This window comes from Osmia lignaria, chromosome 9 (genome assembly GCF_051020975.1).
Source record: "Osmia lignaria lignaria isolate PbOS001 chromosome 9, iyOsmLign1, whole genome shotgun sequence".
NCBI lineage: Eukaryota > Metazoa > Arthropoda > Insecta > Hymenoptera > Megachilidae > Osmia > Osmia lignaria.
The window spans coordinates 14,674,433-14,691,186 of record NC_135040.1 but is presented as its reverse complement, the minus strand read 5'-3'; the positions used below and the strand labels follow the sequence as shown (position 1 = coordinate 14,691,186).

Here is a 16,754-nt window from a genome sequence, read left to right as displayed (position 1 = left end):
AATTTGCAGGTTCTAAATGCCTGCAAACACGAGAGAACAGGGAAATCTTTCGGAAATTGCGTCTTTCCGTGATACATTATTGGAACACAGTGCCGTGTCTAGTAAATCTTGGTACCTACATAAGACTACTCTCGATACGTTCCTTCTTTCAAACCACTTTTCCTTCCGTTATTGTTCAATGTCAGAAAATTAAAGTAAAACTTATGAGATTATATCAGTGTTTGAGATATTTGTATTGAACATACAAATATGTTTGGTTAGTCTTTTTCTAGATTGTATGGCATTTACGAGATGAGTATAGTCATATTTTCCCTTTCGTTACCCACTGACGTGCCTGTGAATGTAATATTGGGTGCAATACTTATTATCAATAGTTTGTTGAAATTATTATAGAGACAGGAATTTAATATTGTATTTTATAGTAATCGATTAATTTTAGTTTCACGAGCTTTTTAGTATATATTTTCATTTATAACATTGCACCTGTCGTGTAAACAGTCTAACTTGTGCGATATCTTATAATCGTACATCGTGTTAAAATTAAGACACGAGCAATTTGAGTAAATTTGAAAGAATTAATGAAACGAATTAATTTTTCACAGATTATAAAGACACACGTCATCTACTACATTTTCAAAATTAATCGAAATATTGTTGAGTAACGCATCGATCATAGTAGAAAATGAAGATAAAAGACAAAATCAATTATAATTATCGCTGTAGAAGATTGAATTGTTAACTTTAAGAAGATGGTACGAACGAGTTCGTGATACATCGATCTATCGAAGCTGCAACGCTGGTTGAAATCGATGACGTAAACAAACTTTCGATCGAGTTGGAATTCGAGAAGAAGATTATCGCAATAACGTCGATAGATGCTACACCACGATGGCAGGAACGAGAAGGCGGGTATCAAAAAATGTGTTTTCGGTGCGCGGTACTGACAGAACGGCTAGGTCGCGGGCACTAACGCGGATCATACGACCCTGGAACTCGTGCTGTCAGAGCGCAACGGTGCGCCGGACGCTCGCTTGACTAAGGGAGTGCCCGTCCCGATGCAAAGTGTAAGTGAAGTGGCCTACAGACCTACATTTGTCTAACGTTCGATTTTTTTCGAGCCGGCGGACAGGAGGTTAATAATCCGCGCGGGGCTCATTTTTCCGCGGGCGTGTGTGATGTCGCTGTTGTGTGATATACCGATGTTTGGTTGAAAGAGACGGTGTAGTTTCGGTACGCTCAGACGGCGCTGGCCGGCGCGGGGAGCGTAGTAGTAAAAAGAGAGAAGGATAGCAAGAGCGTGCGCACACGAGGAGGAAGAGAGAAAAACAGAGAGGGAAAACAAGGAAAGAAGGAGATATAGAAGGAAAAAGACCGAACGCGCGGTTCTGTCGACTAGACAGAGAGAAAGGAAAGAAGACAGACAGATAGATAGACGGGGGTAAGAAAGAGAGCGAGGGCACGTAAGAGAGTGTAGGTGTTTCGAGAGAAGTGCGTGCGCTTGGGGACGACGTGCAGGAGGAGGGACCCCCGTCTGTCTGTCTGCTGGAATGCACGAGGGCCGAATGGCTACGGGGACAGGGGAAGGTGGGGGCCACACGGCCCTCGAGAACACCACCGCGACGGCCCTTACGGAATCAACGTCATCCTCCTCCTCCACGGTACCGACCATCCTGACTGAAAACAACACCGCGGCTAATCTGCCTTTGACCGGACCTCAACAGCAGCCGAACCTTCATCAGGTACAGCAGCAATCACACTCGCGACCACGGGTCAACTTGGTCACCGATCTGCCAACGAACGATGCCTCAGGTAACCTCAAACACTCGTTTCTATACTCTCGAGTTCTTTGTTGCCGTAGTACATATACCGCTCTTGCCAAACTCCCTTCTTTCTTCTGCTTTGCCCTCCTCTTTGCTTCACTCTCGTTCTTTGCCGTTTCTCTTTCTCGCTTTCGCTTTCAACTATCTCCCTCTCGGTCCGTGCGTGCAGTCCTTTCTTCCTTTCCTTTTCTCGCCAACGTTACACGCTGTCTATGTATCCCCTCTTTCTCTTTCGTTCGCTCCTTCTCTCTTTGTCTCATTTACTCGCTTACTCGTTTCACTCTTGCGCCTTCCGTCCACATCCGAAGTTACAGGTACTCGCCGATTTCATTCTTCCTCGTGGTTACAGCGAGCGGGCATTACACGATTTTTCATTATTTTCTACACTCTCTATCGATACTTGATTTTTCCGCCAGCAATAGCGGTATTAGAGAAACAGCTTGACTTTATCGCAACCGGTCGTTAATAAAACGCCTAGAAATAAATCTCATTCATCGATGCTCATTCTGAACGAGCCCTCGTACGCGTGCAGGCAATCTTTATCAACGCGTACAGTACGAAATCTTCAACTACACAACGTATAAATAGAACATCTAATTACAAGAATTTACACCGCGCAAGCGTTTCGAAGCGACCCGTAATAACGAAAGAACAGCGTACCATATGGAACTGAGAGGTTAGTCGAAAATTAACGACGACGACGACTCGCAGCCATAGTCGGCTTAAAAACATTATTCGCGACACGCAAAGAGTCGCGGGATAAAAGTCGAAATCGTTGTTTATATCGAAAGGTTCGCGCGATAACAGGCGCAGGGAAGAACGGAGGGAGATAATCATGATAGGACACGCGTTATTTCGCGCGCGACAAAATGAAACGCGGTGCCAAGGAATCGGCGGGGGTGCGCTGGGTATGCGATTCTTCGAGCGTTGGCCGTGTCGCGCGCCACGGTTCGCGCAACAGGCGTTTCGCCGCGAATTCCAAAGCGAAGATGCAAACCGACCCTCCCGCTGCCTCGGATTTAGAACAGACAACCTTCGAGCGTTTCTTTTATGAACGTTGCACCGACCCTTCGCGGACAAAATAGCGGTTCGATGAAACGAGACTCGCTCTCGCCTTTATTTACGTCCACTCTTCTCTCCCACCGTGTCGGCTCCATCCCCACCACGTATCCGTTGTCTTTTTGCAACGGTGCATCGCGAAACGATTGCCAGTCGAATTTTTCTCTTTTTTTTTTTACTCGTTCGAACGGACCGAGCTGAGAGAGCGCTCGTTAGACGAATCCGTGTCAAAGTGCTCCGGCTGGCAAGAATATCTAATTACTCGGTAAACAAGTAAGCACGAGTGGCTCGAGCTTGAAAACGATTCTTCTGGTATCGATGTTCGGTGGTCGCGTCTCGAGGCTGTGCGCGCCTCGGTTTAATTTCCTTAACCGTGACACCGCTATCGATTCGGCGCGAAGCTGGGTCAAAAAGGAACCACCGCGTACATACATATAGAAAACCAGTCCAATTTCCCGCTGTTCCTGATAAAGATGTCAAGTATGAATATTCATGGCTCTCGCCAGCATTAATGCAGATAATTAGCTGCATTGTGGCATTGCGCGATTACGCGGGCTTGTTTCTGCGAGCGTCAAGGGCAGTTTGCACTCTATTTTCTTCTTCGTTCTTTCTCTTCACTCCCAACCCCCTTAGCCGAGTATACGATTAGTGCCCCCATTTTCAATTGTTGTGTCAAGTCCATCGAAGCGTGGAAATTCGTCCGTGATACATACATCACCTGAAAAGAATCGAAACGCTTCGGGTCGAACCCGTTTCAACGAGAAGAAAATTTTGTCTAATCTTCGTTGCACCTTATACTCCCCCATCTTTCAATTTTCAAGAATGACACAATCAGCTGTAACTCGAGGCGAGATAGGCGTTACGCTTGCAAAATTAGCGGTAAACCAGATAACATAGGAAGCGACACGAAATTATCAGCCGGAAGTATCGTTCCGACTGGCTTGCCGCGTTTTGATAGCGTAACTTTGCGAGTTAGCAGACTCTTCGCCGCGATCGGTTTCGGGGCGGGCATTTATCGGATGAGATCGTCTCGGGGAACAGGTTGCGAGGTTAATTAAAAATGGGTCTATGTTACCGGTGAGAGAAGCGTTGGCAAACTCCTTACATCACGTCGCTTCTCGAGTCTTGAACGAGCGGTGAAAGCGTCGCGATGCAACTCTAGAAATGCGTTTGCACGATTTTAAAGGTCGGAAAGAGGCGTCGCGAACCTCGCCGTCTTCTTTCCACGCTCGCATTTCACGCGACACGCCGGCAGGTTCTCGTTACTTTTACTTTCATTCGAACGAGCGAAGCTTTGCGAAAATTTGTTAACGCCTTGCACTCGGACACTGCTTCCACCTTATTAAATTTCATAACAATTTTGCCCATTGTTATCTTTAAACTTACCTCGTTTGGTAATGACCACAGGTTGTCGAATATATTAGACGAAAATGGAATCGGGTGCGAAAGGTTAAACGCGTCGATTACAAAAATCAACACCAGGTGTATTTAAAAGATAGGAAATTTTCAAAACTCCTGAAAAATACTCTTGTCTCTCTTCCTTTCTCATCCGACAATAGAAGTATTTGTCGAGTCTTACTTTTGTCACGTAAACCTTAAGAGTAAGTAATTCTCTTCGCTTTTATAACGATCGTATTTCACCCGAGGGGATAAACGCGACGCGTTTCGAAAAAATATTGCGAGTCGAGCGCAATTTTCTTTTCCGCTTGTCCGGGGGTAGAGGGAAAATATATTAGCCCTGTAAAAGGTAACTGCGACTGTTACTCGTCGGGGGGGGGGTGAGGATTGTCGGTGATTCTGCGAAAGGTAAGAGCCAAGCTTTCCCGAGTTTTCATAAGCGTGGCGGCGCGTGCCGCACACGAATTTCTCGCAATTCTTCGGGGTCTCAGGTTGTTCCGGGGATGTTACACCCTTCTTTGACAATAGACCGCGTCAACATCTACCTGCTGTGCCGAAATGCACTTGTTGCGTGTCGCAGTCGAACAGAGGGGAGTCCGGGCTCCGTAAATCACGATTATCCGCTCGATTGGGGACCAAACGGATCCGTGCACCGAGACGAAAAGGTGCGGTACAGGTGCAACTAGACGCTCCCCCCTCTCGGTATCCATTTTCCTCTGGTACGCAGAGTAAATGTTGGCAAGCATAATAGAGAAAAAGCGTTAGCTAGATGCACTTTCATTTATAACTCTGGGCGGCTATTTTTAATTTTCTTATTTTAACAACGACGGAGCAAAGTGCACAGCCGGTGCTTGCAAATCAAGCGCAGGATGGTACCTGTGGACGAGAAGAATTTAAATATGATACCATTCCAAAAAAGTTACACAATATTCATGAATATTCTCAAGGCTTCGCCTCCGACACATCGTTTAACCTGCTTTATCTATTCTTTCAGCAGATTCTTTATGTTTCATATTGATATGTTTATGGTTATGATAATTTTTTTCAGACAATTTCATAAGCTAGACTCGATGCAAGGTACAAAAATTAGTGTGTCGGATGTGGGGTCGAAGGGGTTCAAATAATTGAAGGATCTCAATTTCAATTTCAAATGAAAGCTGTAACAATATATTCGTATACCAATTTAGGGTCTTTAACGAGTTCAAGTGTATTTCCGTTCGAGTTTCCTTTAGTTTTCTAGAAAAACCTAGCCGAGGCTGATACAGTCTTCGATTTCTCAAGTACCTCGATCTCATTCAAAAGTCAAATTTCCAGTCGTTCGTTGCGTAAAGAGACATTCGTGTCTTCTCTAACTAAGCTTTCTTTTTCCACCGTATTTGCCCAATGACTTTGGAAGTGTCCGTTCAACAATGGTCACACGACCCTTTTCACTTTTCCCTCTCCCTCTCTCTCTCTCTCTCTCTCTTTGTCCAACAAATTCGAACCTGTTTGCATCGTTTCCGTGACGTCTCAGTCAAAATTTTCTTCAAGACGATTCGTGTTTATTACCGGTCCCAGCAAGGGTGCCATACCGGCGCGGCACACGAATCCTTATTGTGCAATCGTTGACACTGTTGTCCCAACTCTCACCGGGAGTGAACTGAACAATCCTACCGCTTTCTTACGGCAATTTATGACAGGTCTCGTTCTACCTGTTGCTAATGGAAAGCAGATAATTATCCTTCGAACTACCTGCGAAAATCCTGCGAGGATCTAGCGATCGCGCGAAAAAGCTGTCTAATAACGTTCCACGCCTCGTAATTGCAGTCAGATTTATGGTAATTAGTAGACGGGGTAACAAGCGTACGATACTGGAAAGAGTGAGTCATTGCGCTTTGCACTGTGTCAACGAAGGTGTAACAAAGCAACAACCGAGACCGTTTTTATTCCACGTCGAGATGATTTTTCCTGATATTCTCTTTTCGTTTGTTTGATGGACGAATTAGAGTTTCAGCTGGTAAAGTGTCTAATTCGAAGACAAACACGCGTTAAGAGCAAACGGAAGGTCTTGATTGCTTCTCGGAAGAGTATACTTTGAATGGATAGTAATTCTGATTGAATTTTATAAAGTTTCAAGACGGTATTAAGTTATTAGGAGATTAGATACGATTTCATGCTTAACGAAAAATAAGTATATTAATTTCTTGTGTACCGATTTTGTCGAAGCTATTTTTGTATATACCAAATTGATGCGGTACACTTGTGTGTGTATGTCGTTCACTGTGTACACATTGCTCTATTACTATACGTACACTCCCACGCGACGTTAAGACGATGGGTCGTTTCTCCTCCACGACGGTCGCTATTGAATCGCTTGACCCACTTTGATAAACTCGCATTGGAATAACTCAATAACACCAAGCCGAGCCAACAACAATAATTATTATTCAACGTTCCCAGCGGGCCTGGGCCACCGGTATAGATACCCTTTAGCCAATTTGATGTTACGAACTTTCATCCCCTTTAGCTCACCTTTCACCCCCCTCTGCCCCCCTCTCTTCTCCTTCGTGGCATCGTAATTACACGATAATGTAACCTCGATGAAAAATAAGCTCGCTTCCTCTTTTCTTCATTTAAATATAGAAGGATATCATTTTGTTACATAATTTGATAAAACAATTATGCATCGACATAATTAATTTTCATTAATTTATCATCGAAACTTGAGATATCTTTCTTGAAAATGGTATCGTTAACCGATCGCGATGATAAACGACAAACAATGTATTTTTATATCTTTCCTCGAGAGCTTACCGGTTTATAAATATCTTTCTTCCATTGCAAGGTATAATTTAATGCTGCATCGTAATCGTCTAATGGCGGTAACTGTACGCCGTCGGAAATAATCCTTACTCGCATTCTCCGGCCGTTACTAATGGCTATTATGTCGTCGTTACCGATTTATTGAGAATAAATTTGTAATTCCGTGTAACGGGTTTGAATAATTTTATTGCAATCGCGAATAATTTCTCCCGGAGAGATGAACATAATTCAGTAGGAAAAATAGAAATTGAAAGATTTCCTTGCGAGTTATTCAAAATAGTAGACCATATATGCATGTATCTGGCACCGCCAAATTGCTTCTCCTAACTTGTGGCGCCCTCCCAATGGTATCAACGTCTAAAAGCTTGCCCAAAGGATCGCATACGTAAGAATTGCTATCCGTTCTACCGGACGCATGCGCGCGACATTTCAAACTGTCCGGGAAACGTTTCATTTAGTTAGTTGTAGTAGTTTTGTAAACCATTTTTTTAGAGGTTAGGCGTCTTCCGATTTGGAAAGATGGCGTCCATCGCGTGAGAGGAAGACACGTATTTCCTCGATCGATTCATCGAACCTGACAAACTTCAGTTCGATACGGAAATTGTTTTTCGTTTTATTCGGTAATGCAACGGGTAATGTAGTTTCGTAGAATTGATTTATAGGCAGGATTATTTCTGTCGTCGCGCATCGACTCTCTGTCCAACGGTCGTTAAAGAATATTTCATGAACTATAGTTAGCAGACATTTCTCGGGCTTTTACGAGTAACCCTTCAAGGACGCGACCCAATTCCGTAGGAAAATTAATTTACTCTGTGCACGATGCTTTAGCGTCAGCTTAGTTTTCAAACGTGATTAAGGATCATCGATTCGAGCGGAAGAGGCGCGCTCGAACCTTTTATAATTCCCGCGATCGCCGCGACACGGCGTTGCTCTCCTTTCGATCAGCCGTTAAATTTAGCGCTTCGCTAATATTTCCCTACACTTTTACCGTGAAAAAAAATCTTCTATTTCTATTTCACAGTTACATAGAACGTTTCTTATCTTTTCTATTCGATTGAACGATGAAAAAAAGAAATCGATAGTTTCGTTTCGTAGAAGGAACGCGTTAGGAGAATCTGAAAGCGTAAGCATCGAAATCGAAAGTGTTTATCGTAGATCGTTCGAAGTTAGGCGGTCGATGTTTCCATCGATCACCGCGTTATGGCGCTGATCGCGTTTTATCACCGAAATTGCCTCTCTCTTTTATGCCGCATAATTCTGCCCCTACCATTCGTAACAATTCGACAATCGGCCGCGGCGAGCCGGTCGGTTCGCTTACTCGCTCGATCGTACGTTTCTCGTGCCAGTTATGATGAATTCGATTGGGTAATACCGACGCACCGCGGCGAGGCACGAGAAGTGACGCCACGGGACACGGTCTGTGGTTTTTAATACGCGTCCTACTTTCTGCTATCTTTCCCGGCGTCCGTGCACGACAGAGCGAACGAGCCAGCGCGATCGCGCGTGCATCATTCTTCCCTTTACCCCTTAGCCCCTTGTCCCGCATATACACGTTTCATCCTGTCACTCTCCCTATCGTTCTCTCGTTCATTTCTCTTTAACAACAACAACAACAACAACAACAACAACAACACACGTTTGCAAACGAAGAAAAAGCGCGCCGTTTCTTTTCTCTTTATTTCTCTGACCAAGTCACGACGCTCTGGCGAGTAGTGTGGTCCGCTCGACGGTAGACACGGCAACGAAGCAACGAACAAGAGGTGTAATCGCGCAACAGATAGAGCGTAATGGTGGAAAAGAGAGGAAGGTATGGAGGCCGTGTAGAGATAGAGGGAGAGGAAGAGTGCGAGCACGAGATAACACGACGCGGCATGGCACGGCGAGTTGCACAGCTAGAAGGACTGAAATTGAAAGTGGTCGTCCCACTGGCCCACTGACCTGATTACCCACTGACAATGACACGAATCCTTGCCTCCCACCGGGCTCACCCTTCCCCACTATCCCTCCCTCCCTCCCTCTCCACCTGCGTCCTACTCCCTCGGTCGCGTACGTGCAGGCAGCGCCTTCTCGCACCTCTCACGCCTCGTCGCGCCGCGCCGCGCCGCGCGGCGTCGCGCAAGCGTCGTCCGCTTTAGCGCGAATCCGACGAGGACGCGATGCTTTTTTATCTCCGCGAGATACATCGACGCGATCGTAATGTGCTGCATACGAACAGGGTGCCGCGGCGTGCCGTGCAGTTGCAACCGAGGTCCTTGCGAAACTCGAGGGTGAGCCTGACTCTCGAAGGGCGTCGGGTATACACCGTGATGCATGCCTTTTTATTTTCACGATTTGTAGCTTAGGCCTTGAATGATCGACGCGTTATACGTATAGTATAGTGGTTGTTTGGATTTGGGTCTCTTGGAATAGCCGTAAAAGGCATGGAAAGGAGCGGTCGCGCAACAAGGTTCCTTTCGTAAAGAGTATCAAAAATTCGTTGGAAAAAAAAAAATGAAAATAAGGAAATATTGAAAATATTTAAGTCGAATTCTAATTCGATGTCCACGGACTTTACTTAGAAATCCGATAAAAACTTAACGCCGGTTTTTTGTCACCTGTAGATTTCTCAGGCTCGCTCGAGTTACCGTGGTTGCTCGCCGTTTCGTGTTTGCGCAATCCTTCTTCTCCCTCGTATACGCGCGTTTACAAAAGAAAAAGAAACGAGTTACGTTACAAAATGAGCGTAATACGTCGTCGCGCGTAAATTCGCGTTCAACGTTTGAATAGCTTTCTAATGATTTATGCAAGCGAATCGCGTTGCTACGTGAAACGACTGCTTAATTCTCGTTCGGGAGCAGTTTCCGCCGCAAGCCCCGTAAAATGGAGCTCATTTAAATGCCGGGTAACCTCATTCAGTCGCGCACCAGCTGATTCTCGGAGTCACTATCACTTGGTCATGGTCCACGATCTAAACCGCGCCTACATCCTCCACAGTAGTTTCTTCCCTTGGATATTTTCAATGTCGCCACTAACTTTCCCTTCGAACAGGAATTCTCTTGCTTAATCAACTTGATCTTTAATATTACTACCACAAAATTTAACATAGATGTTGTATTTAAAAAAAGAGTAACGAATGAAAAGGCGTTAAAATCTTCGCCAAAATTCATCCTATCGTCATTTGTAAACGATCAATTGAATGATTTCGAATACCTCTAATATAATACAAAAGCAAAAGGAAATGAAAAATTGTTTTCTAGCAATGTCATCTCGGGTGAGATCATGTAAGGAATGAAAATTTCGTAGACGGGGAACACGGGACAATTACACGGTTCCCTTCGATCGCGAACGTTATAAATAACTCACGTAGCCGAGCACGTGTTAATTAAGGCCTGTTGGGAACGTACGGGCCCCAGATATGTCTCCGGCAGCCCGTTTCGTGACTCCGGGCCAGGCTTCTCCGCTCTCGCTTTCGGCGCGAAGGAGGCGCTTTCGGCAGCCTTTCGCAACCCTTTTTCCCAACCCGAGCTGCTCGAAAACGTACACACGCGTTCTCACGTATCTTTTGCCCCGGTCTGCTACGTGTGTGGCTGGCTATCCGACTGGTTGGTTGGTTGGTCGGTCTCTCCGTTGCCGAGCGGCTCTCGCACCCGCCTACTTTCGCTAGTTTGCGTAAGAAATGTATACGTACCTGGTTAGCTAATGTGCCTCGCGACACACAAACACACGTACACTTGCCCACGCTCTATCTAAGGATTCGAAACGATTTATTTTTTTTTCTTTGAAAATTTTTCTCTTTCCATCAAACGAGATGAGACGGGTGGGAAACAGGTATGTACTCTTGCTTTCGAATAATTCTTCTCTCTTTTTTTTTTTTCCCTTCTTTTGAGTTTCTTTCGGTGAATCGAATCGCGAGGCAATTGCGTTCGATTGTGAAACGATCAGTTTCACTCGCATACCGATCCGTTTTTATTGACCGGTTAAGTAAATTAACTGGCGGACACGACGGTTTTCGGCTTTAATAACGGCGATAATAATTTATATTTATCGTATCGAGGTTTTCTACGTTTGACGAAAGTTGCTGTCGGTTTGATTTATGGACGAGGTGTTTTCAAATGAGAACAATAGATTGAATATAATATGCAAGATAGAGATACGTATTCTGCAACGATTCTAATCTCCAGACAAAGATTAAACATCTGTGTGATGAAAATAGGAAAAGAAAAAACGGTAAGAGAGATCTCATAATGTAATAGAGGTAGTCGCATTATCTTAAGAAACGGCACAACTTTCGCGCTCGTTACGTTTGACTTGAACCCCGGGCCCGAGGTTCAGCATATATTTGACAATACGTGACTTCCCAGACGGTTACGTAAAACAGAAATTTATCGTAATAACCTCGGGCTTTCAAATAGCGAAACTATCGGCACTTTCTCGTTCCAAAGATCCACGGCGCGCGGCGACCACGCTGACCGGCCAATTTTCGGCTTAAACGAATTTCGCGTTGGCCGAAAGTGAAACTCCTCCGGCTGTAATCTGTGCTCGTAAAAATCTCATTGTCTTCTAAGAGGACCTCTTCTTTCGCCACATCTTCCTCGAATTTCTCCCCGAGTCGCTCGTAATTTTTCAATTGAACCGGGTTCGCCAAGAAAATAATAAGGATGCGTTTGGAAATTCCGCGTGGAAAAGACGAGCGTGTTCGCGACGGAACGAAGGTCCGAACGCGAATCAGCGTCGGTGTACAGGCAATTAATGGTCTTCCCGTTTGAAAATCGAAGGACACACACGCGGACGGCCTCGCGTCGGGACGCTTTCCGTGAGCGTTGCGTATACCACGCTTAAAATACACCACGCACTATCACCCCATCCATTCCATTTCGATGGAGGTCACCCGGTAGCTTAAGTGGGTCTCGACCACTTGGTTAGTGTGTCATGGCATACTCGTTGCTGAATAAACTTAATCTCAATACCGGCGTTAATAAGTCACTTGTTGCAGACTCGCGCCAGTCCTTTCGCGAATTTTTCTCTTTCTCTTCCCATACCTTACGTTCGATCGCTTGCATTTCCACGATTAATGGTTTTATATTTAATAACTTAAGGGGTTCATACATGTTTCGCAAAAATAGAAAGAACCATTGATTTGGCTTTCATAAAATTCAATCAGACCCGGTGCGTTTTATCGCATACCTATCCTAGTCGATTAGATTGCTGGTCGACGATGACCCTATTTTGCCACATCGATTTCGTGACTTCGTGATTTTTCAAAGCCGGAGACGACGACGATTGACTATGGAACACCGGCTTGCTATATTTAAATGCGAGCTTAAGATAGATAGCACGGTGGAATCGGTTCCGAAGATCGAGAACGATTCTTTCGAACGTTTCTATTATTTATCGGTTTGCAACGTAAATCCAGGGCCTTTGATAAAAACGTTTCCTCTCGTTTTTCGTTTGAAATCCTTTTTACGGAGTAAGATAATTTCGCGATCCGTTTGCGGCAATCGGAGGCGTGCGATATGTACATATCTCCAAAATGGATCGAAGCAATCGGGCCCAAGGTCGGGCAATATCGAGAAACCACGTCGAAGATTCAGAGTGTCGTGAAATCTCCTCGGCTGCTACTCTCCCGCCTTGAAGTCGAATTTTTACGTCGATCACCGTCGATCGGTCGGTTGGTCCTTGAAGGTGTACGCAACACAGCACCGATATAGCATGCGCCTCCACGTATGGAAGCCGTTGATAATTTTTCGCTCTTACCCTGGGTCATGGTCTGAATGAAATTCAGATTACCATCGCGTAGTATCATCGTATCTCCCGCCGTATGTTATCGCGACGATAATAAGAAATTAGAGAAATTAGAAATTTTTGAAGCAGGGTATTCGTTTCGTTATTAGTTTCGCGCGTGGAAACGCAAGAAGGGCGTTTTGTGTCGTAACAGCGACAGGTTGCGTCCCTTCGAGGAAGGATCGATCGAGTCGGAGGAATCGATAGCTAGCCAGAAGAGAACTGTAGGAAACGGTTGGCGAGCATAGCAAAAGCGGAGAAGGCTAGAAACGGTCAGGGAGAGACGGATTACCGGTGGATAAGAATGTGTGTCTAGTTTAGTGGGCAAGTAGGTCGCGAGGGAAACCAACGCCGACTTACGCAACGTAGTTCCAGTGTTATACAACTATTGACTCACCGGATTAACAAGTAGGCTGGGTGAAAACGAAAGCTGAGTGCCCGGGCTGCCTTTTCTCTCTCGGTACCGTTTCTCTTTCCGTCTCGTTTTCGCCTCCGGGACTGTCGAGCGTAGTCACGCGTGCGCCTCCTTCGATGCGAGGAAAAATCAAAACTCCAAATGCTTTACATTCTCTTTTATTTTATTTTCAATTATCAATAATACAGTTTGGACGAATCGTTGGGTGAGCACTTGCGAGAAACTTACCGTGTAGGATCCCTCTAGCGGCGAATAGAGGAAGTACTCCCAGCGAACTTGGTTCACGCGTGATCGTCGCTCATAAAATTGATAACAGGTTCCCATGAAAATTCCTTCTAGTGAAAGTACCGTAATAAACGATGTCGAAAGAAAAGTAAAGGCTCATCGAACAGGTGAAGCTCTGGATCTTGTTTCTCCTTCGGAGCGTTATCGATCAGGTGTAGCCGTAACGTCATAATCGCTGGGTTCTCTGACGCAAGTGGATTCGCATACCTTTTTCTTTTACTTTTCGAGGGCCGCCGCGCTGCCGCGCCGCGTCGGGGAAAAAAGGAATCAGGCCACTTTCGGCGCGAACTTCTTTTCGCGGGGAACACGCGAACGAAACGGAGCCGAGTCGAACGGGAGGCGAAGCTATGCAAATTGCGGCACAGAAATCACCGCTGCCACTCAATTATCCGAACGTTCGAGTCGAACGTCTGATCTAAAAATAACGTCCACTTAACACCGTGCCTAGTTTTAACGAGATCGCTTCACGAGACAATTGACGTGGACGTACCTACTTAGGCAGAGAAGCAACGGGATCAGGATCCTCTTTGATCCTTTATCTGTTGAAATCGACTGTAAACGATTATCGAGACTTTCTTAGGGTACAGTACCATTTGGAATTAAAAATTCGAATTTTTGGCAAGGGTGCACCTGACTCTATTTCTCCCGGTTTATTGCCACGTGAAAACGTACCTTTACTTCTCGAAAGTTTTTTTTGTTTTTTCTTTTTTTTTTTTTTTTCTTATTCTTTTGAGAACACAAGGCCCGGATGACTTTCGATTTCTTCGCTGGACGAAACCTGTTTCGCCATGTTCCCTCTCGTTGAATTCTCGTCACCGAGAAACGTCGGTCACGGCGCGTCTTATCGAGAGGACGGGATCCGAAGGCGACGTGTGCAGCTTACGCGGCGCGATATGCAGCTTTGGCCGCCGCTAACGTTGCCGACCTGCCTCAAACGAGCAAGGCGAGCCTCGTCTTGAGGACGCGATACGTAAACTGGAACACTTATGTCATGGAAAACGCTGCTTCGCGCGACTCATGCACGCTGCAAAAAAGAAATCACACCTACGACAGACCGAGCGTGTTTTATTGCACGCTACGCTTTCCACCGCGCTCCTCCTCCGTTCGTCGCTATCTTTAGCTCGGTACAGGGACTTTGATCGTCGTTGGAAAAACAGAGATATAAGAATCTTATACAATAGAGAGTCTACAATGAAATATATATTTCATACGCGATTATTTTAAATATTTTTACATTTTCGTGGGCCCGGTCGCGTTCATTGTACATTCCTTAGATTCTCGGAGTGCGGGCGATCAGCAAAGACGAAAAAAAGCTCGAGAGTTGTACTACAATTAAGAAACTAGGTAAGAGTTAGAGGGCATATAGTTGTTAGGCAGTCGAGCGAGTGTTTCGTAGTCCCCTGCTCGGTATTACCGAAGAAGCTGTCCTAACTTCGTTTCAAATTCGAGCCAGTGAAATCGGGTCCTAAAGCCCGTTGCGCAAGCAGGAAACGAAGAAGACCCATTGACCAATAACGGACAATCTCACGTACCCCAATAGACACGTTAACAGTAGATCTAACCGTGAGGGGTCTAAATAACTCGGTTCGTATCTCTTTAGAGCTATTACTCTTAGAACGTCGTATCATCTGTATAACTTTCTCTGAATTTTGCCGAAACAGACGGTCGATAATTATACAAGTTAACTCTGCGAATTTCGTCACGCTAACGCCTTAGAGCGTTGTATAATTTTTTTGAATATCTATTTAGAAAAGTTACAAAATTGACACAGGTTGTCAGAGCGTTAAAGCCGTGCCAGGTTTCACCTTCCGTTCAGTTACGTTTCTTTTTTCAATCCGTCGTTTAGCTAGCGTGTAAATTATAATTCTGTACGGGAATAGATTAATACTGGAAAGCACGGATAGGAAGTGAAAATAAACTATTGCAACAGTTTGCTCCGCCTGGACTGTACGGTCGACGATAAGTGGTGCGGTAGGAAGGTTGTGGGTGGATGACAGATCAATAGTGGTGACATAGTTACCGAGTAAACCTGGCCCACTTTTGACACGACCTCATTCCATCGCTTCTTCCTTCCTTCCTTCCTTCCTTCCTTCCTTCCTTCCTTTCTCGACTTCTTCCCTTGATGCAGGACCTCCGGTTGTTGAAATTTGCTTGTTCGCGAAATTCGATTTACTGCAGTGCAAATAAATGATCGCGCGGATAAACATATCCAAGAAACGTGTTTATAATCGTTTCGGTGTTCTTCCATCAACGTACGCGCGCGATCTCTGTCAATGGGAGACGCGAGGATTGATGATGCATTGTTGATGCACGTTCGCAGAAACAAGTCGTGCAAAAAAAAAAAAAGAAAAACTGTTTTTGCAGGCTGTTATTAGTCGAAAACATAGATAGACGATGGTAGATGCTGGTACGTGGAAAGAGGCTGACCTTTAAATCGTGACACGGTTAGGTCAAGCCTTCCTACGAGTTAGCTCTGGTTACCGGCAGAAAGATTATTACTCGAGCGTGGAAATGTGAACATTGCAAAAATGTTTCATTGCAAGATCACGGTAGCTTGGAATCGTTTTTTCTTTTTTTTTTCAAAAGTTACGCTACCTGGAAATAGGTCACTCGCGGGTGCCACGTGTTTCTACCTCCTCGCCTCTAACCGTACACTCGATAATATATTTATGTCGGCAAACTTTTCATCCGGTTAAACTTTCTACTTACCATTCCACGAAATACGCTTCCACTTACGTACAGACTGTTTAAGGGAAAACTTTTAGGATAATTGTTCGAACGATCGGAGAACGTCAACACGCATGGAATATCATTTTATTTGTACCAAAGCTGTTTTACCATTCGAATAACAGGCTGACATTACTAAATGAATAGCCTTTTAAACCGTGTAATCAGCGAAGAGATACCTATTTACCGATCGTAAAGACGAATTATTAATATCTCGTATAGACGGTACGATGATCCTTTGTTTCGCGACGTGTTTAGAAATAGGAAACGGGACAAGTAGAAATATGATCGGTGGCGAACGATCAACGTTTTTCTCTCGGCTTGATAACTAGGTGTATCCACCCTGTAAGGACCTTTTTTTTCGCCATCACGAGCCGACATCGTTCAACGACAGAAATAAGAGTCGATCCGTGACGCGATAGCTCGCGTAAATAGCCGACGGTGATGGCTTATCGTCGAGCCATTGAGCAAATCGTGCTCCATTCTTG

The 16,754-nt window shown here is 45.0% G+C and overlaps 1 protein-coding gene across 3 annotated transcripts in view; it reads left to right on the top strand.

The window, feature by feature from the left end:
• Window positions 1-16,754, top strand: part of LOC117600789 (uncharacterized) — a 35,918-nt gene that overhangs the window by 294 nt on the left and 18,870 nt on the right. For all 3 annotated transcript variants that reach the window (XM_076689987.1, XM_034316692.2, XM_034316684.2), the window contains exon 2: window positions 10-1,809. In XM_076689987.1, the coding sequence (XP_076546102.1) occupies window positions 1,548-1,809 (262 nt within the window). In that variant the 5' untranslated portion in view covers window positions 10-1,547. The remainder of the gene's footprint in view (window positions 1-9; window positions 1,810-16,754) is intronic.